Source organism: Tachyglossus aculeatus, chromosome 2 (assembly GCF_015852505.1).
Source record: "Tachyglossus aculeatus isolate mTacAcu1 chromosome 2, mTacAcu1.pri, whole genome shotgun sequence".
In the NCBI taxonomy this organism is placed as follows: domain Eukaryota; kingdom Metazoa; phylum Chordata; class Mammalia; order Monotremata; family Tachyglossidae; genus Tachyglossus; species Tachyglossus aculeatus.
Window position 1 is genome coordinate 99,469,192 of NC_052067.1, and position 20,625 is coordinate 99,489,816.

Below are 20,625 nucleotides of genomic sequence, written 5' to 3' on the forward strand. Positions count from 1 at the left end.
TTACCTTTGAATTTCCAATCCTTAACTGAACCCAGAAGGTAAATATTCTATTTTAAATTGCCATGGTGAACTTCTGTAACACGGCTTTGAGTGAGAAATTCAGAGTCCAGGGTCTGAGTTGAGCTAACTTTGGCTTGTCTGTCTTCGCATGCCTCAAGCACTTTGTGGTCACCCATTTTTAATGTGACCTCCCTATTTTAACTTCTAAAACTTTCCACTGAATACATGTGTGTTTCAATTTTCCCCTATTGAAACTCCAGCAGATCAATCAAGCATTTACTTAGTGACCAGCTCTTTATGAACTGGGTATTTTGTACCGCTTCTTAGCGTCATTAGTCCAGCCTTGAAAACCTCCTCTACTGACAATAACGACATGTTGACTGAATTTTCTTCCAGTCCTATATCCGCATTTGTTATTCTGGCCTGGGTTTTACCTAATCAACCCACAAGATGCCAGTTCCGAATCAAAGTAAAGCCTCATGGATTTAAAAAAAAATTTTTAACCAAATGTCATATTCGAAACGTGAAATCCTTGTGGGAAACTGACTGTGACTGGCTCTTTAGAAACTGGGACTGTTTTGTCTCATGTTCAGAATGGTTTTTCCACACTTCTCCCAGGGACCATTTGAAAAGAGACCTTTCATTTTCAGACATGAAACATTTATCAATCAGTTGTATTTATTGAGCACTTACTATGTGTGGAGTACCCAGTACTAAGCACTTGAGAGAGTACAGTATAACGGAGTGGGTGGACATGTTCCTTGCCCATAAGGAGCTTACAGTTTGGAGGGGCAGACAGACAATATAAATGAATTATGTGTATGTATGTAAATGCCTTGGCTGAGGGTGGAGCGAATAAAGGGAGAAAATCCAAATGCAGTTTATGTGGTGCATGCTGCTTTCCAATTCTCTTGCTAGATGTGGGAGCTGATGATTTGTTTGGGTATTTCATGTGGCCGAAAAATGCTGAAAAGGCGAACATTTTCATTTCCTTATCATTTGCTAATGCACTGTTCACTCTGAATTAATTGAGTGTGGGGAGGAGGGAGTATCTGTAGGCCCCTGCCAAGGAAAAGAGCTCCTGTCTTCTCCGTCCCATAAATTTTAGGCATTCAGCCCCCGGCAGGGTAGGCATCAACATTATTCATTCAGATGCCATTTTGCCTACGGGGTAACGTGAAAACTACATTTGGTAACCACTCTAGGTGATCACAGTTTTGCTTACAGCAAGATATTACTGTAATTGAGGTGGTAAGAATGAAAGAATTATGTTCTTAGGAATTTTTTTTTCTTAAAATTAGAAAAAAGCACAGTATTCTTACTGATGCTTTTATTAAAAAAAAAATCCTCCAGTTTAGAGGAGCTTTTGAGAAGCAGCATGGTCTAGTAAATAGAGCATGGGCTGGGAGTCAGAAGGACACGGATTCTAGGACCTGGGTTTTAATCCCGGCTCTGCCACTTGTCTACTGTGTGACTGTAGGCAAGTCATTTCACTTCTCTGTGCTTCATTTGCCTCATCTGTAAAATGGGGATGAAGACTGTGAGCCCCATATGGGGCAGGGCCTCTATCCACCCTGATTATCCTGTCTCTACCCCAGCACTTAGAACAGTGCTTGACACATAGTAGGCACTTTACAAATGCCATCATCATTATTATTACTATAGGGAAAGGGAAAGCCAGAAGTCTCTGAGGCCATATATGGACCTGATTGGAATGTGTTTGTGCTTATATTCCATTCCGAATGTTTATTACAACTAGGTATCCAGGTGTAATTTCAATGTTAAAATCTCTGCTCTACTGTGAAGCAGGACTACTTATTTGGTGGGTTGGCTGCTGGTAGCAGAAGTTATAAAAGAATAGTGGCTGAAGTTATTTTGATCCCTGGATGCCTCATGAAGAGAAGGGCATATGGTTCTTGGTACTCACTATCAAGGGTGATTTAGAGGTAGTTTAACATTAAAATTGTGCTTTCAGCAATATTTTTTCACGGATTGACTTCTAGGTGTAGAATTATTGACTTTCACAAATCCACCGGCCTTTTGGGCACACACCCTCGCTTATTTGAATGGGTTTTGGACTACTACTCTGCAGGCAGAGAAGGAGGGCCCAAGGTAGTATGCTCTTCCAAACCTCCCATCTACCTTCAACATCAAGGTCAGTGTGAACTCCATCGGTCTTCCTGGTTTTCTCACACTTATACAAAAGACCTTTAAAGGGTTTTTTGTTGTTGTTGTTGGTTTTTTTTTTGTGTGTGACAGGTCAGAATCCTAGGAATGGGTGGGAAGGCTTATGAAGTTCTCTAGTCTCCTCTGCGTAGACCTAATTCCCCATTCCCATAAGCTTGTTGTGGGCAGGGAATGTATCTGTTTATTGTTACATTGTACTCTCTCAAGTGCTTAAAACAGTGCTCTGCTCTGCATACATTAAGCACTCAGTAAATACAATTGAACAATTGAGCCAAAGGTGACATACCCTGGAAAGCCAAGGCTCCATGGGCAGTGAACTTTGGCCCTTTATTAGGAGAGGTTATTTTCATTTGTACATAGTATTAGCAGTCTTCATTTTGGTTGACTGATTGGTATTTAAGCGTTTCCTATGTTCCAGGTGCTATACTAAGTGCTGGAGTAGATACAAGATAATTAGGTCGGACATAGTCCCTTTCTCACATGGGGCTGACAGTCTTCATCCCCATTTTGCAGATGAGGTAAATGAGGCACAGAGAAGCAAAGTGACTTGCTCAAGGTCACACAACAGTCAAGTGGCAGAGTTGGGATTAGAACCCATGTCCTCTGATTCACAGGTCCGTGGTCTTTCCACTTGGCCGCAGTAAATGATTAGAATTATGACTAAATCTTGGCAGTAAATGCAGTATTTCTGTTGTGCCCCCACACTTACCCTGCTTAGTTACAAGTACTTAGGCCATATGACAGTTTCCATATAAAGATACTCATGGATAGTCTCAGTATGTAAAATCTGGCCACATGTCTTGCAATAAGTGTTGACACAGTCTGGAATCATAAGCCTTGCCCGACATTATGCTCAATCACTGCAAGCAAATCAGTTCCCTCCCTTGGCCCCGTCTCTGCTAATAATAACAACAGCAACAACAATAATAATGATAATAATAATGGTATTTGTTAAACGCTTACTTTGTGCCAAGCACTGTTCTTGTATCTAATAAGGTTGTCCCAAGTGGGGCTCACGGTCTTAATCCCCATTTTACAAGTGAGGTAACTGAGGCCCAGAAAAGTTAAGTGGCTTGCCCAAGGTCACACAACAGACAAGTGGCAGAGCTGGGATTAGAACCAGTGGCTTCTGGGTTCTCCTATTTGGTGGGAATGGAAGGGACCAAGCGCTTTTATCTTCTGCCCGATTCCTCCAAGCACCCTGAACCTCTTTCAGGGACCTAATCTTGGGCTAGATGAACAGAACATATCTGTATTGAATTTATTTATATTAATGTCTGTCTCCCCCTCTAGATTGTGAACTCGTTGTGGGCAGGTATGTGTCTGTTGTTATTATTGTACTCTCCCAAGCGCTTAGTAAAGTGCTTTGCACACAGTAAGCACTCAGTAAATACGATTGATTGATTGAATGAATGAGTGAACAGAGAGGGTGATCCAGAATTGGCATTGTTCTGTTCTTCTGCAGAGAAGGTCTATTAATCACGTAACATTTACTGCCATTTTACCTTTGTCAGGTCATAGCCGCACTATTGTCGGAATTGAAGAGGGGAAGAACAGAACCCTGTGCTTGCTCGTGTTTGATCCAGGCTGCTCTGCCCAAGAAATGCAGAAGTTAAAGCAAGATGTTGACGGTAACAGTCTCAAGCTGGTGCGGAGATTTGTGGGCAGTTTAAAGCACAAACAGTACCAGATAGTGTCAGTGGATGGTGTCCTTTCCCCAGAGGAGAAAATCGTAAGTATCTATTAATAAATTGCTTAAATGGGGTAGGAAGAGACTTTTTATTGGTAAAATCCGAAACAGCTATCGGTCTCTTTCTTCCTTCGTTCAGCACCTCCTCATTTTCCGTTTCATCGTCAGGATGAATCGAGCACCTGCTGTGTGCAGGCACGTTTCTCTTAGGTATTTGGGAATTTCTCATCGTCTTCGTCCTGGAACCTGCAGTCCTGATGGGGACCAACGATCAATCTTATTTATTTTTATTTTTTTATGGTATTTGTTAAGCGCTTACAGTGCGCCAGGTACTGTACGGAGCGCTGGGGAAGGTGTAAGTTTGGACGTAATTCCTGTCCCACGTGTGGCTCACATTCCCCATTTTACCGATGAAGCAACTGGGGCACAGAGGAATGACGTAACTTGCCCAGGGTCGCACAGCAGGCTAGTGGCAGAGCTGGGATTAGAACCCAGGTCAATCAATCAATCGTATTTATTGAGCGCTTACTGTGTGCAGAGCACTGTACTAAGCGCTTGGGAAGTACAAGTATCAGTATCAGGTCTTTCTGATTCCCAGGCCTGTGCTTCTTCACTGAGTGCTAAGCATTGTTCTAAGCCCTTGGGAGAGTATAGCATAACAAAGATTGAAATTATGCAGGCGTACATAAGAGCTGAGGGAGGGGTGAATAAAGGGTGCCAATCCATGTGCACATGTACGTATCTTTAAGTTTTATATTATAAATGATTTATATTCATGTTGGTCTCCCCATCTAGACGCTAAGCTCATTGTGGGCAGAGAATGTGTCTGCCAGCTGTTGTATTATAGCCTCCTAAATGTTCAGTATAGTGCTCTACATATACTAAGCACTCAATAAATACCACTGATAGATTGAAGTGCAGGGGCAATGCAGAAGGGAGTGGGAAAAGAGGAAATGAGGGCTTAGATGGGAAAGCCTCTCGAAGTTGATGTTTTTATAAATCTGTGACATTCAGTCTTCAATAGCTGAATGCTTAGAGACCATTTCATGTTTCCTTTTAGTTTTAGGTTTTGGCATAATAATAATTATATTGGTACTTGTTAAGTGCATAGTATGTGCCAGGCACTGTACTAAGCACTGGGGTAGATACAAGCAAATCGAGTTGGACACAGTCCCTGTCCCATGAGGGGCTCACAGTCTCAAACCCCGTTTTACAGATGAGGTAACTGAGGCACAGAGGAGTGAAGTGACTTGCCCAAGGTCACGCAGCACACAAGCGGCAGGGCCGGGTTTATCTGAAGTTAAACAGTATTTGGTGTATTTTAGGCTTGCAAGTGACTGTAATGGGAGGGGTTTGAAAGGTTTGAATATTTATTGTAGTGTTTATTGTGTGTCAAGCCCTGGGGTAGGTATAAGTTAATCAGGTCGAACACAGTCCCTATCCAACATGGGGCTCCCAATCTGGGTTCCAGTCCTAATTCAGCCACTGCTGTGTGACCTGGTGCAAGTCACTTAACCTCTCTGGGCCCCAGTTTCCTCATCTGTAAAAATCTGGATTGTAGGATGGAGTCCGACTAGCTAACTATGCTTATTACATAGTAAGCTTTTGAGGGTATTACTATTGCCAATTATCACTCCGCAGTTCTATCCTTCTTTGTTTTTAGTCATTCTTCTTTGAACCTTCTCCAGTTTTCCATACTCCTTTTAAAGTATCACGACCACATAATAATAATAATAGTACTAATAGTATTTGTTAATCGCTTAGTATGTGCCAAGCACTGTTCTAAGCACTGGGGTAGATAACAGCGTAATCAGGTTGTCCCACTTGGGGCTGACAATCTTAATCCCCATTTTACAGACGAGGTAACTGAGCACAGAGAAGTTAAGTGACTTAACCAAAGTTACACAGCTGACACGTGGTTGAGCTGGGATTAGAACCCATGACCTCTTTTGTTTTGTTGTTTGTCTCCCCCTTCTAGACTGTGAGCCTGTTGTTGGGTAGGGACCGTCTCTATACATTGCCAACTTGTACTTCCCAAGCGCTTAGTACAGTGCTCTGCACGCAGTAAGCGCTCAATAAATATGATTGAATGAATGACCTCTGACTCCGAAGCCTGTGCTCTTTCCACTAAGCCATGCTGCTTTTCTGTGGAACCTGATAAGGCTGTGTCCAATACAGACTATACCAAAATTATTTTCTGACCCATGTCTGTCTCTTTTCACATGTCCAAATACTTTGCTATTCATTCTCGGATTCAAAAAGTTTTTTTTTTTTTTTTGAAGGCCTTATTAATGGTTGTTTTCTTTGACATCTATCTTAATGGCTCTGGATGGGCCATACAGTATCCCTAACTTTCACTGTAATAATCCATTATAATCCCCTGTCCATGTATTTGTCTAAAACTCTTTTGAACCCATTCCTATTTTTTGCCATCATAACTCAGTGCAAGAACACATTTCACATATCATCTACTGAGTGGAAAAAGTATTTCCTTTGGTTTGTTCCAATTTGGGCCTCACCACATTGGAAGGAATGGATCGGTCATGATGTGAATCAATCAATCAATCAATCGTATTTATTGAGCGCTTACTATGTGCAGAGCACTGTACTAAGCGCTGGTAACTTTTAGTTACCAGCAATTTTCTGTTTTCCCTGACCATACTCTTGAGGATTCTGTAGACTTTAATCATATTTCCCCTCAGCCCTCTTCTGCCCAAATTTAAGATGAAAATGGATTTTAGTGATCAATAATTTCATGTTTGCCCTGACCCTACTCTTGAGGAAATTTTCCCCTATTCTCCCCGCCAATCATCTTCTGCCTCTTTCTATGCCTTTCAACTTCCTTCCTTCCTTCCTAAACTATGGCAACAGGAATGCAGAATTCCAAGTGTGTGTGCGCTGGAAGCTTATGTAGTAGCAAAATTGTGGCTATTGTCTTGCTTTCTACCCGTTCGTGGTACTGGTCAACATTCAGTGGGCCTTTTTGGCTGCTGTGGCAGAGAGGAACAGTTAATAATGACTCATAAGCTCTCTCCTGAGTTCAGTCAATCAGTCCAATCATATTTATTGATATTAAATTATCAATCATATTAGAGAAGCAGCATGGCTCAGTGGGAAAGAGCACAGGCTTTGGAGTCAGAGGTCATGGGTTCAAATCCCGTCTCTGCCAATTGTCAGCTGTGTGACTTTGGGCAAGTCACTTCGCTTCTCTATGCCTCAGTTACCTCATCTGTAAAATGGGGATTAAGACTGTGAGCCCCCCGTGGGACAACCTGATCACCTTGTAACCTCCCCAGCGCTTAGAACAGTGTTATGCACATAGTAAGTGCTTAATAAATGCCATCATTATTATTATTATTATTTATTGAGTGCTTAATTCGTGCAGAGTACTATACTAAGAGCTGGGGAAAGTTCAATATATCAGAGTTGGTAAACAGGATCCCTTCCCACAATGAGTTTACAGTCTAGAGGGGGATACAGACAATACAAAGAAATGACCGATTTGTACATAAGTGCTGTGGGGCCTGGGGGGAGGGGGGTTGGTGGTGAATAAAGGGTGCAAATCCAGATTCAGAAGGGAGTGGGAGAAGAGGAAATGAGGGGTTAGTTGGGGCAGTTGGTGGTGAAAAAAGGGTGCAAATCCAGATTCAGAAGGGAGTGGGAGAAGAGGAAATGAGGGGTTAGTTGGGGGAGTTGGTGGTGGAAAAAAGGGTGAAAATCCAGATTCAGAAGGGAGTGGGAGAAGAGGAAATGAGGGGTTAGTTGGGGGAGGCCTCTTGGAGGAGATGGGCTTTTAATGTGCTTTGAAGTGGGGGAGAGTGATCACCTGTCATTTAGAAAGGGGACAGTGTTCCCGGCCAGAGGCAGAGGTGGGTGAGAGTCTGCTGTGAGGCCAAAGAGATCAAGAGACAGTGAGTGGGTTGTAGTAGGAAATCAAGGAGGTAATAATGTAGGACCAGGCGAGGTAGTTAAGCAAATTTAAGGAGTGTCTGCCCAAGGTGAATGGGCAACTACTGGAGGTTCTTGAGGAGTGGGGAAACTTGGACTAAGCTTCTTTTGTGGAAAAATGATCAAGGCAGCAGACTGACAGTATGGACTGGAGTGGAGACAGGAAGATCAGCAAGGAGACTGATGCAGTAATCACGGTGGGAGGGTATAAATGCACGGATTAACACGATAGCAGTTTGCATGGAGAGGAAAGAGTGGATTTTAATGATGTGGAGGTCGAACTGGCAGGATGTGGCGGTAGATTAAATATGTGGGTTGAATGCATGAGATGAGTCGAAGATAATGTCAAGGTTCAGGAGCTGGAGACGGAATGAATAGATTAGAAACCACGCTACAGCATTAATTGGGAATTTTCTGCCGAATAGTACTGTACACGGAAGGTTGGCTGCCATTCTTTGACCTGCTTGCTCAACCTTGAGGTCTTCCTGCAGTTTGCGCCATCTGCATGGCATTACATCAAAAGGACTAGCTTATTCTCTGCAGACTTTGAGATATAATGTGTATTCTGTTTATCATCATCATCAATCGTATTGAGCGTTTACTGTGTGCAGAGCACTGTACTAAGCGCTTGGGAAGTACAAGTTGGCAACATATAGAGACAGTCCCTACCCAATAGTGGGCTCACAGTCTAAAAGACTTATTAATATTTATTAATATTATAGTTAATACATTATAAATTAATTAACTACTATATTATAATATTTATTAATATTATTAATGTTTATTAATATTGATGCTGTTGATTCCTGTCTACATGCTTTGTTTTGTTGTCTGTCTGCCCCCTTCTAGACTGAGCCCATTGTTGGGTAGGGATTATCTCCATTTGTTGCCGAATTGTACTTCCCGAGCGCTTAGTACAGTGCTCTGCACACAGTAAGTGCTCAATAAATGTGATTGAATGAATATCACTCCCTCTTCCAGATCAAAGTGATCTCCACTATTTGCATAAGATTGGATGGTCTTTATTAAACTTTTGCTGTGTATTAAAATAATAAGAATAAGCACTTAGTACAGTGCTCTGCACACAGTAAGCACTCAATTAATACGATTGAATGAATAATAATAATAATGGTATTAAGCACTGTACTAAGTCCTGGGGTAGATACAAGCAAATCGGGTTGGACACAGTCCCTGTTCCACGTAGGGCTCACAGTCTCAATCCCCATTTTACAGATGAGGTAACTGAGACACAGAGAAATGAAATCAATCAATCAGTCATATTTATTGAGCCCTTACTGTGTGCAGAGCACTGTACTAAGCGCTTGGGAAGTACAAGGTGGCAACATATAGAGACAGTCCCTACCCAACAGTGGGCTCACAGTCTAGAAGGGGGAGACAGAGAACAAAACCAAACATAAAATAAAATAAATAGAATGGATAGGTACAAGCAAAATAAATAAATAGAGTAATAGAGAAATGACTTGCTCAAGGTCACACAGCAGACAAGTGGCAGCACCAGAATTGGAACTCACAATCTTCCAACTCACAGGCCCGTGCTCTATCCACTACACCATGCTGCTTAGCTCGATACAAGATAATCAGATTGGACACAGAACCTGTGCCACACGGGTCTCACAGACTGAGAGGGAGGAAGAACGGGTGTTTTAGCTCCATTTTAAAGAGGGAAAATGGAAACACAGAGGAGTTCAGTAACTCGCCCAAGGCCACACACGCAGCAAGCGACAGAGCCAGTGTCTCCTGATTCCCAGTCTCTTGGCTCTTATTTGCTTCCCATTAAACAGAACATTTTCTCTGGCTCCACAATTATTACTCAGTCTTTTTAAAAAGCCCTTTCTGTGGTACCTTGACCAAGTCCTTTGGAAAGATGCATTTTTCTTCTCTATTCACATGTATGTTGACCCCTTCAAAGAATTCCAGCAGATGCGAAGTGCAATTTTTTTTTCATAAAGAAATCAGGTAATTGTTTTGTTTTACAAAAGGCAAATTGATCCTGAACCTAATTGAAGGATTTTACTAACTGGCTATATATAGATATAGGTCTATATATAGATGGAGATCAGTATAAAATCCTACAATTGGCTATATAGACAGATAGATCTGTCTTATATGTATGTATAGCCAATTCTTGTTTATACATTGCATGCAAACACCTATACACACACACATATAATAATAATAATGATGGTATTTATTAAGCGCTTACTATGTGCAAAGCACTGTTCTAAGCGCTGGGGAGGTTACAAAGTAATCAGGTTGTCCCACGTGGGGCTCACAGTCTTAGCCCCCGTTTTACAGATGAGGGAACTGAGGCCCAGAGAAGTGAAGTGACTTGCCCAAAGTCACACAGCTGACAATTGGCGGAGCCGGGATTTGAACCCATGACCTCTGACTCCAAAGCCCGGGCTCTTTCCTTTGAGCCATGCTGCTTCTCAATATGAATCATATTTGAGTGCTCACTGTGTGCTAAGCAATGTACAGAGAAGCAGCATGGCTTAGTGGATAGAGCATGGCCTCGGGAGTCAGAAGGTCATTCATTCATTCAGTCATATTTATTGAGCACTTACTGTGTGCAGAGCACTATACTAAGCACTTGGGAAGTACAAGTTGGCAACTAGACAGAAACAATCCCTACCCAACAACTGGCTCACAGCCTAGAAGGGGGAGACAGACAACAAAACAAATAATAATGATGGCATTTATAAAGCACTTACTATGTGCAAAGCAATCAATCAATCAATCAATCGTATTTATTGAGCGCTTACTATGTGCAGAGCACTGTACTAAGCGCTTGGGAAGTACAAGTTGGCAACATATAGAGACAGTCCCTACCCAACAGTGGGCTCACAGTCTAAAAGCCCTGTTCTAAGCCCTGGGGAGGTTCCAAGGTGATCAGGTTGTCCCATGTGGGGCTCACAGTCTTAATCCCCATTTTACAGATGAGGTAACTGAGGCACAAAGAAGTTAAGTGACTTGCCCAAAGTCACACAGCTGACAATTGGCGAAGCCGGGATTTGAACCCCTGACCTCTGACTCCAAAGCCCGGGCTCTTTCCACTGGGCCACGCTGCTTCTCATAAGAAGGTCGTGATTCTAATCCCGACTCTGCTACTTGCCTGCTATGTGACCTCAGGCAAGTCACCTCACTTCTCGTGGCCTCAGTTCCCTCATCAGTAAAATGGGGATTTGAGACTGTGAGCCCATGTGGGACAGGGACTTTGTCCTAACCAGTTTGCTTGTATCCACCCCAGCGCTTAATACAGTGCATTGCACATAGTAAGTGCTTAAATACCATTATTATCATTATTATTATTATTATTATTATTACTGTGCTAGGCACTTGGGAGTTTACACTATAACAGAGTTGGTAGACATGTTCCCTCTCAAAGTGAGTGTGTGTGTGTATATATATATACGTACATATGTATATACGCATATATGTATATACGCGTATATGTATATACGCATATATGTATATATATACATGTATATATATATATATATATACATATATACACATATGTATATATATGTATATATATTTGTACCTGACTTGATATTTTGTATCTTCTGTAGTGCCCAGGTAGTGCTTGGCACATATTAACATATTTAACATATACCTTGTGGGCTAGGCTCTTCTACCAACTCAGTTGTACTTTCCCACGTGTGTAGTACCGTCCTCAGCACATGGTAAATGCTCAATATATATTGAGTGAGAAAATAACATTTTAGGGAACTGAATTGTAACAATGTTCCCATGACGCCCCATGATTTTTTTTTAAAAGCCCATAATGCAATTTATTTTAATGTCTATATTCCCCAGTAGTTTGTAAGTTCCTTGAGGACGGGGTCATGTCAACATATTCTGTTATACTCTCCTGAATATCTTTATACAGTGCTTTGCACATGATAAGTATTCAGTACATACTATTGATAGGGATCAAATAGGTTTGCTAGAATGTGGAAAAAACTCCCTCAGTCTATAATGAACCGTTCTGAGCATCGTACTTGGGCATGGCGTATGGAGTGGGTGAGGATTCATTGCTGTTGAGGTCTCAGAGTGATTGTGTTCTGTGCAAAATGCCACCTTCTTTCTACTGACCATTTCCGAATGTATTCTGCTCCCCCTCGTCCCCCTCTCCATCCCCCCCATCTTACCCCCTTCCCTTCCCCACAGCACCTGTATATATGTATATATGTTTGTACATATTTATTACTCTATTTGTTTCACTTGTACATATCTATTCTATTTATTTTATTTTGTTAGTATGTTTGGTTTTGTTCTCTGTCTCCCCCTTTTAGACTGTGAGCCCACTGTTGGGTAGGGACCGTCTCTATATGTTGCCAGTTTGTACTTCCCAAGCGCTTAGTACAGTGCTCTGCACATAGTAAGCGCTCAATAAATGCGATTGATGATGATGATGATGATTCTGCTGGACACAGGGAATAACTTAGCATGAGCCATTGGTAAGCAGTGTAAGCACGATACCTTGCTAGAAGTGGTCATCATTATTATTATGGTATTTATTAAGCATCTACTATGTGTCTAGCGCTGGGGTAGATACATGTTAATCAGGTCAGACACAGTCCCCGTCTCAAGAGAGGCTCACAGCCTAAGCAGGAGGAAGAACGGGCATTGAATCAGCATGAAGCAGCGTGGCTCAGTGGCTTTGAGCCCGGGCTTTGGAGTCAGAGGTCATGGGTTCAAATCCTGGCTCCGCCACATATCTGCTGTGTGACCATGGGCAAGTCACTTAACTTCTCTGAGCCTCAGAGGGCTGTAAAATGGGGATTAAGACTGTGAGCCCCATGTGGGACAACGTGATCACCTTGTATCAACCCCCATTGCTTAGAACAGTGCTCTGCACATAGTAAGCGCTTAACAAATGCCATTATTATTATTATTCCATGGATGAGGAAACCAAGGCACAGAGAAGGGAAGTGGCTTGCCCAAGGTCATACGGCAGGCGGTTGACAGAGTTGGTATTGGAGAAGCAGCGTGGCTCCGTGGCTCAGTGGAAAGAGCCCGGGCCTCGGAGTCAGAGGTCATGGGTTCAAATCCCGGCTCCGCCCATTCATTCATTCAATCGTATTTATTGAGCGTTTACTGTGTGCAGAGCACTGTGCTAAGCGCTTGGGATGTACAAGTTGGCAACATATAGAGACGGTCCCTACCCAACAGTGGGCTCACAGTCTAGAAGTTACTTGTTAAGCGCTTCCTATGTGCCAAGCATTGCACTAAGCCCTGAGGTAGCTACAAGTTAATCAGGTTGGACACAGACCCTGTTTTGCACGGGACTCAAACTCTTAATTCCCATCCTACAGATCATCATCATCATCATCATCATCAATCGTATTTATTGAGCGCTTACTGTGTGCAGAGCACTGTACTAAGCGCTTGGGAAGTACAAGTTGGCAACATATAGAGACAGTCCCTACCCAACAGTGGGCTCACAGTCTAAAAGGGGGAGACAGAGAAGAAAACCAAACATACTAACAAAATAAAAATAAATAGAATAGATATGTACAAGTAAAATAAATAAATAAATAGAGTAACAAATATGTACAAACATATATACATATATACAGGTGCTGTGGGGAAGGGAAGGAGGTACGATGGGGTGGAGAGGGGGATGAGGGGGAGAGGAAGGAAGGGGCTCAGTCTGGGAAGGCCTCCTGGAGGAGGTGAGCTTTCAGTACAGATGAGGTAACTGAGGCCCAGATAAGTTAAGTGACTTGCCCAAGGTCACATAGCAGACATCCACGGCCCTTAAGCAACTAGGGTCAAGGTACAGATGGAAATAAGCTGCACATCTTGCATGAAAATGGTCAAATTGGTAAGCTGCAGTTCTTCGATCTCTCATCTTGTCTTATGCTGTCAAGTCATCTCTGACCCATAGCGATACCATGGACACATCTCTCCCAGAACACCCCAGTTGTCAGCTGTGTGACTTTGGGCAAGTCACTTCACCTCTCTGGGCCTCAGTGACCTCATCTGTAAAATGGGGATTAAGACTGTGAGCCCCCCGTGGAACAACCTGATCACCTTGTAACCTCCCCAGCGCTTAGAACAGTGCTTTGCACATAGTAAGTGCTTAACAAATGCCACCATTATTATTATTATTATTATTATTATTAGAGCCCAGGTCAGACTCCTCCCAGGCCCATGCGCTTTCCACTGAAGAAAAGCAGCATGGCACTGTGGCTAGAGCACGGGTTCCAATCCTGACTCCACCACTTGTCTGCTGTGTGACTTTGGGCAAGTCACTTTACTTCTCCGGGCCTCAGTTCCCTCATCTGTAAAATGAGGATTAAGACCGTGAGCCCCACGTGGGACAACCCGATAACCGTATCCATCTCGAATAACATATTTATTCTGTTTATTTTATTTCGTTAATATGTTTTGTTCTCTGTCTCCCCCTTCTAGACTGTGAGCCCACTGTTGGGTAGGGACCGTCTCTATATGTTGCCAACTTGGACTTCCCAAGCGCTTGGTACAGTGCTCTGCACACAGTAAGCGCTCAATAAATACGATTGAATGAATGAATGAATAAATCATCAATCATCATCAATTGATGATGATTCCCAAGCGCAATAAATCTATCCCAGTGCTTAGGACAGTGCTTAACAAATACTGTCATCATCCACTAGACTACCCTGCTGTTGCTGGACATAGTTTTCCCCTGTTAACCAGTGGTGTCTGAGCGGTACTTAGCCCATATGGCTAGAAAAAGTACCCTCATCATCATCATCATCATCAATCAATCAATACCCTCCTGTATTTTTATGGACGCAGCACTGAAGAGATCTGTAACATTCAATTTCACTATCAGCAGCATGATCTTCGAACTGAAGGACAGCATACCAATTGTAAAATATTTTGAATTGTTGTCCTTGAGTACATCTGTAAACATTTGCTCTTCAATGTCATCATTCACATCCTACTCAGCTGAAGGCTCTTTGTGTTAAGACCCTAAAGATTTATCATCAATCTAATGCCAAATATAGGCGGAGACAGCATGGGAAAGGAGAGTGATGTTGGAGTCAAGGTTAACTGTATATGAGCTGTTGGCATCTTGGGTAAGGGAATGGAATCATGTTTTCCCAATTTGTTCACTTCTTCCCATTTATATTTTGCCTTGTGAGTAGTGAAGTGTTATTGCAATATTCAGTACCTTTCCTCGGTCTAAGTTACGTCTCCAAAATTGGCAACAGCACTTGGAAGAACATCTGGGGATTGTCCTCTTGAGCGGCCCCCCTAAGGGTTACGAATGGGCCATCCAACTCCCTCAACTTTTACCTTTCCATCCCTGCCTTTTTTTCCTTTTTTATCCTTTTGGATCTCTCATCCATGAATTTATCCAAACCCCTCATGAGCTTCCTCATATTTTTGGCCTGCTGGACTTCCTCTGGCAATTCCGTTACTTAATCACTCTGGGTGAAGTTTGTTTGAAAATCTATTTTTCAGTGCACTGTCATTTTATAACAGAGTTTGAATTTTTTCAAAGGAACACATTTTAGCTCAAAAGACTTCTGTTCATTTAGTTCTATAACCTGAGGGTCGCATTCTTTGAAACCTCTACTTAGAAAAGCATTGTAGCTCATCTTTCCAGTGCTGCAGCTTGTCAAATCCGAACAGGCTCATGTTGTCAGAAGAATGTTTCATGCGTTTGACGGAAAATGCACATTGAAAACACGTGTTATGGCAGAGCTAAGTGTGTTTTGGGAGGAGTGGTTGCTAGCTTCCCTTCTGGTCTGTAAGCTCGTGTGGGCAGGGAGTGTGTCTAGATATTGTTATATAATAATAATAATAATGGTATTTAAGCGCTTACTATGTGCAAAGCACTGTTCTAAGCGCTGGGGTAGATACAAGGTAATCAGGTTGTCCCACGTGGGGCTCACAATCTTCATCCCCATTTTACAGATGAGGTCACTGAGGCCCAGAGAAGTGAAGTGACTTGCCCAAAGTCACACAGCTGACAAGTGGCGGAGCCGGGATTTGAACCCATGACCTCTGACTCCAGAGCCCGGGCTCTTTCCACTGAGCCGCGCTGCTTCTCATAATAATGGCATTTGTTAAGCGCTTACCATGTGCAAAGCACTGTTCTAAGCGCTGGGGGGATGCAAGGTGATCAGATTGTCCCACAGGGGGCTCACAGTCTTAATCCCCATTTTACTGATGAGGGAACTGAGGCTCAGAGAAGTGAAGTGAGCCCACTGTTGGGTAGGGACTGTCTCTATATGTTGCCAATTTGTACTTCCCAAGCGCTTAGTACAGTGCTGTGCACATAGTAAGCACTCAATAAATACGATTGATGATGATGATGATGAAGTGACTTGCCCGAAGTCACACAGCTGACAATTGGCAGAGCCGGGATTGGAACCCATGACCTCTGGCTCCAAAGCCCGGGCTCTTTCCACTGAGCCACGCTGCTTCCCCTATATATGGTACTCTCCCAAGCGCTTAGTACAGTGCCCTGCAAGCAGTATTCATTTATTCAATTCATTGTCATATTAAGTGCTTAGTGTGTGCAGAGCACTGCCCTAAGTGCTTGGAAAAGTACAATACAACAATAAAAAGTGACAATCCCTGCCCACAATGAGCTCACTGTCTAGAGTCGGGGAAGCAGTCATAGATCCAAAAAATAAAATTACAGGTATATACCTAATGCTGTGGGGCTGGGAGTTTGGGGTCGGGGGGAAGAGCAAAGGGAGCAAGTCAGGGCAATGCAGAAGGGAGTGGGAGATGAGGAAAAGTGGGTTTTAGTCTAGGAAGGCCTCTTGGAGGAGGAGTGCCTTCAATAAAGCTTTGAAGGTCAGGAGAGTAATTGTCTGGCAGATTTGAGGAGGGAGGGCATTCCAGGCCAGAGGCAGGACGTGGGCCAGGGGTTGGCAGCAAGACAGGCGAGATCGAGGCACAGTGAGAAGGATACCATCAGAGGAGTGCAGTAAACGTTCAAAAAATACAATTGAAGGTATATACATATATATATATGTATATATATGTATATCCCTTCAAGTATATATTATATTATAATATATAATATATTATAATATATTATATATTAGTTGGTTATAATAATAATGATGGTATTTGTTAAGCTCTTACTATGTGCCGAGCCATGTAATCCCTGCTATACTGCCTACCTGCTGTGTGACCTTGGGCAAGTCTCTTCACTTCTCTGTGCCTCAGTTCCCTCATCTACAAAATGGGGATTTAAAACCTGCTCCTCCCTCCTACTTAGACTGTGAGCCCCATGTAAGACCTGATTATCTTATATAACAATAATAATAATGGCATTTGTTAAGCGCTTACTATGTGCAAAGTACTGTTCTAAGCGCTGGGGAGGATACAAGATGATCAGGTTGTCCCCCGTGGGGCTCACAGTCTTAATCCCCATTTTACAGATGAGGTAACTGAGTCCCAGAGAAGTTAAATCAATCAATTAATCAATCAATCGTATTTATTGAGCACCGACTTGCCCAAAGTCACACAGCTGACAATTGGCGGAGCCGGGATTTGAACCCATGACCTCTGACTCCAAAGCCCGGGCTCTTTCCGCTGTGCCACGCTGCAAAGTGCTCAGTGCAGTGCTTGGCACATAGTAAGCACTTAACAAATACCATAATCATTATTAAAAATGTGAGAACATCTCTAATGTATTTCTCAGTAGAGACTAAGCTAAAGAATTCCTTAACCTTTTTATGATCGTTTTTTTTCCATCCTTGAGTGCTTTTTTGCTCATTGGTGTGAGCATTGAGTGCTCACCAATTGTCTAGCTGCTTCACTCTCCCTGGCTTCCTGCTTTTAACATTTGGAGAACCTTTTGTTCATTCATTCATTCATTCACTTGTATTTATTGAGCGCTTACTGTGTGCAGAGCACTGTACTAAGCGCTTGGAAAGTACAATTCGGTAACATATAGAGACAGGCCCTACCCAGCAACGGGCTCACAGTCTAGAAAGGAGAGACAGACAGCAAAACAGAACAAGTAGATAGGTGTCAATACCATCAAAATAAATAGAATTGTAGATGTATACACATCATTAATAAAACAGAGTAGTAAATATGTACAAATATACACAAGTGCTGTGGGGAGGGAGGAGGGGCGATGAGGAGGAGAGGATAAGGGGGGTTCAGTCTAGGAAGGCCTTCTGGAGGAGGTGAGCTCTCAGTAGGGCTTTGAAGGGAGGAAGAGAGCTAGTTTGGCATCTTTTGTTGTAAGTCGTGGTTGAAAAATTGGGGTTTTGGGGGGTTATTTTTACAGTCTTTGGGCCTTTGGAAGAGGATTACACAGTTTATTCTATATCAGTGGTTTTCCCTGAACAAATTCCCAAAATATCACTTGTGTAGTTTGACGACTGTCCATTACTATTTTTTCTTTTTACTTTTTCCTTCTTTCTTCTTTGACAGTAATGGGGAAATCACTTTTTATTCAGTTGCATTCTCCCAGTTACAGATTAGACTAGATTCAAACTTCCCAAAAGTGGAGCGACCCTATGTTGTTGCTTTCCAAGAAGTCCTTGCAATGGACGTTATTTGTTTTCTGGAATCATTCGACTGGTTTCCCCACATTTCACAATTATTGGGCTTGGATTCCCCATTTTGGATTTTTTCCCCCCCTCTACCTGCTCTTTGTCCCCAGCAAAGAGTTGCTAAATGGCTTTTGTTATTCCATTAAACTTGAATAACACTAACTTCAAAGTAGTTATGTAAATGGACTTATGTAAATGGTTTCCCCAAAGATCTAAGGAAGACTGTAAGGTTAGGGTAACTAGAGTTTTAATTTTTCTAAGTGTTTCTTTTCTAAGTCACAAGGCAGAGAAGCAGTCACAATTAAAGTGTTTCTTACCACCCAACTTTGTCACTAACTAGTACTATCAGCACAAGTCACAAGGCAGAGAAGCAGTCACAATTAAAGTGTTTCTTACCACCCAACTTTGTCACTAACTAGTACTATCAGCACAATTTGTGTTCAGGTGCTGGTAATGGTCGGTGTGAGTCTGGTTTTTTTTTTTTATTTCTGCTAGAAATGATTACTAAATAGTAAATTATGAATACTATTAAATATTTGAATTCAAGTGTGAGAGGAGGCCTCATTAAGTTTATGGCTGAAGAAAGATATGACCCCCAGATCTTAATCATGTTCTTAATTTAGGGCATGTTGTGCTTCACGGTTGTGAGGCTCGCTGGAACATACAGAACCTTCTGTGAAACTACTTTCCAACAATGCCTGCTGCCACTTAATAATAGTAATATTAATAATTATGGTATTTGTTAAGCGCTTACTATGTTCTAAGCTCTGGGGTAAATACAAAGTAATCAGGTTGACCCACGTGGGGCTCATAGTCTCAATCCCCATTTTACAGATGAGGTGACTGAGGCCCAGAGAAGTGAAGTGACTTGCCCAAGGTCACACAGCAGTCAAGTGGTGGAGCCAGAATTAGAACTCATGACCTCTGGCTCTCAAGCCCAGGCTCCTGCCACTAGGCCATGCTGCCCCTGCTGCACTTCATTTTCTGTCATCCTCTCTTCCTAGCCAGCATTCTCAGCAACACCGGGGGTAAACCTGTCACCTTAAAAATGTTCTGTTGGATCATGGAAACCCATTAATTCATTCAATCATATTTATTGAGCGCTTACTGTGTGCAGAGCACTGTACTAAGCACTTGTGAAATACAAGTTGGCAACATATAGAGACGGTCCCCACCCAACAGCGGGCTCACAGTCTAGAAGGGGGAGACAGACAGCAAAACAAAACATGTGGTCAGGTGTCAAGTCATCAGAATAAATAGAAGTAAAGCTAGAAGCACATCACTGCCAAAATAAATAGTAAAATAACCCGCTTTTGTGATGTTTTTTCTTCTTCAGGTTCGCCGGCAAGCTTCTCGAGTCTTTACAGCTGAGAGGATTCCTTGATGATGGAACAGAGTGCCTTTCTCACATTGTCGTCAAGTAATGGCCCAAAACACTTAATACATCAAACCAGTAAACACAGTGAAAATTATTTCACCTCTTGTAACTATGCAAAGGGATTTGTTATGTTTAAAAGACTTGTGCCACTATTGCTGCAGTGTCTTATAACTGTATTAATAAATGATTCATTCATTCAGTCGTATTTATTGAGAGCTTACTGTGTGCAGAGCACTGTACTAAACACTTGGGAAGTACAAGTCGGTAACATATACAGACTGTTCCTACCCAACAACGGGCTCACAGTCTAGAAGGGGGAGACAGAGAACAAAACAAAACATGTAGACAGGTGTCATAATAGAATAAATAGAATTATAGCTTTATGTGCGTCATTAACCAAATAAGTATGTAAAAGTAAAATAGAGTAGTTAATAAATCTGTACAAACAGATACAGTGCTGTGGGGAAGGGAAGGAGGTAAGACCCGGCGGGGGGGATGGGGAGGAGGAGAGGAAAAAGGTGGCTCAGTCTGGGAAGTCCTCCTGGAGGAGGTGAGCTCTCAGTAGGGCTTTGAAGGGAGGAAGAGAGCTAGCCTGGCATACCAGGCCAGGAGAGGGACGTGGGCTGGGGGTCAACGGTGGGACAGGCGAGAATGAGGCCCAGTGAGGAGGTTAGCAGCACCAGAGGAGCAGAGTGTGCAGGCTGGGCTGGAGAAGGAGAGAAGGGAAGTGAGATATGAGAGGGTGAGGTGATGGACAGCCTTGAAGCCAATAGTGAGGAGTTTTTGCTTGATTCGTGGTTGACAGGCAACCACTGGAGATTTTTGAGGAGGGGAGTGACATGCCCAGAGTGTTTCTATACAAAAATAAT

General features: G+C 42.6%; 1 protein-coding gene across 1 annotated transcript in view; it reads left to right on the plus strand.

Annotated features, from left to right (window-relative positions):
* ZUP1 (zinc finger containing ubiquitin peptidase 1) overlaps positions 1-19,955 on the plus strand; it is a 44,794-nt gene extending 24,839 nt beyond the window's left edge. Inside the window, exons 8-10 of the mRNA XM_038742096.1 lie at positions 2,004-2,155; positions 3,702-3,919; positions 19,715-19,955. Coding sequence (XP_038598024.1) covers positions 2,004-2,155; positions 3,702-3,919; positions 19,715-19,762 — 418 coding nt within the window. The 3' untranslated portion in view covers positions 19,763-19,955. The remainder of the gene's footprint in view (positions 1-2,003; positions 2,156-3,701; positions 3,920-19,714) is intronic.
* The last annotated feature ends 670 nt before the right edge of the window (positions 19,956-20,625 follow it).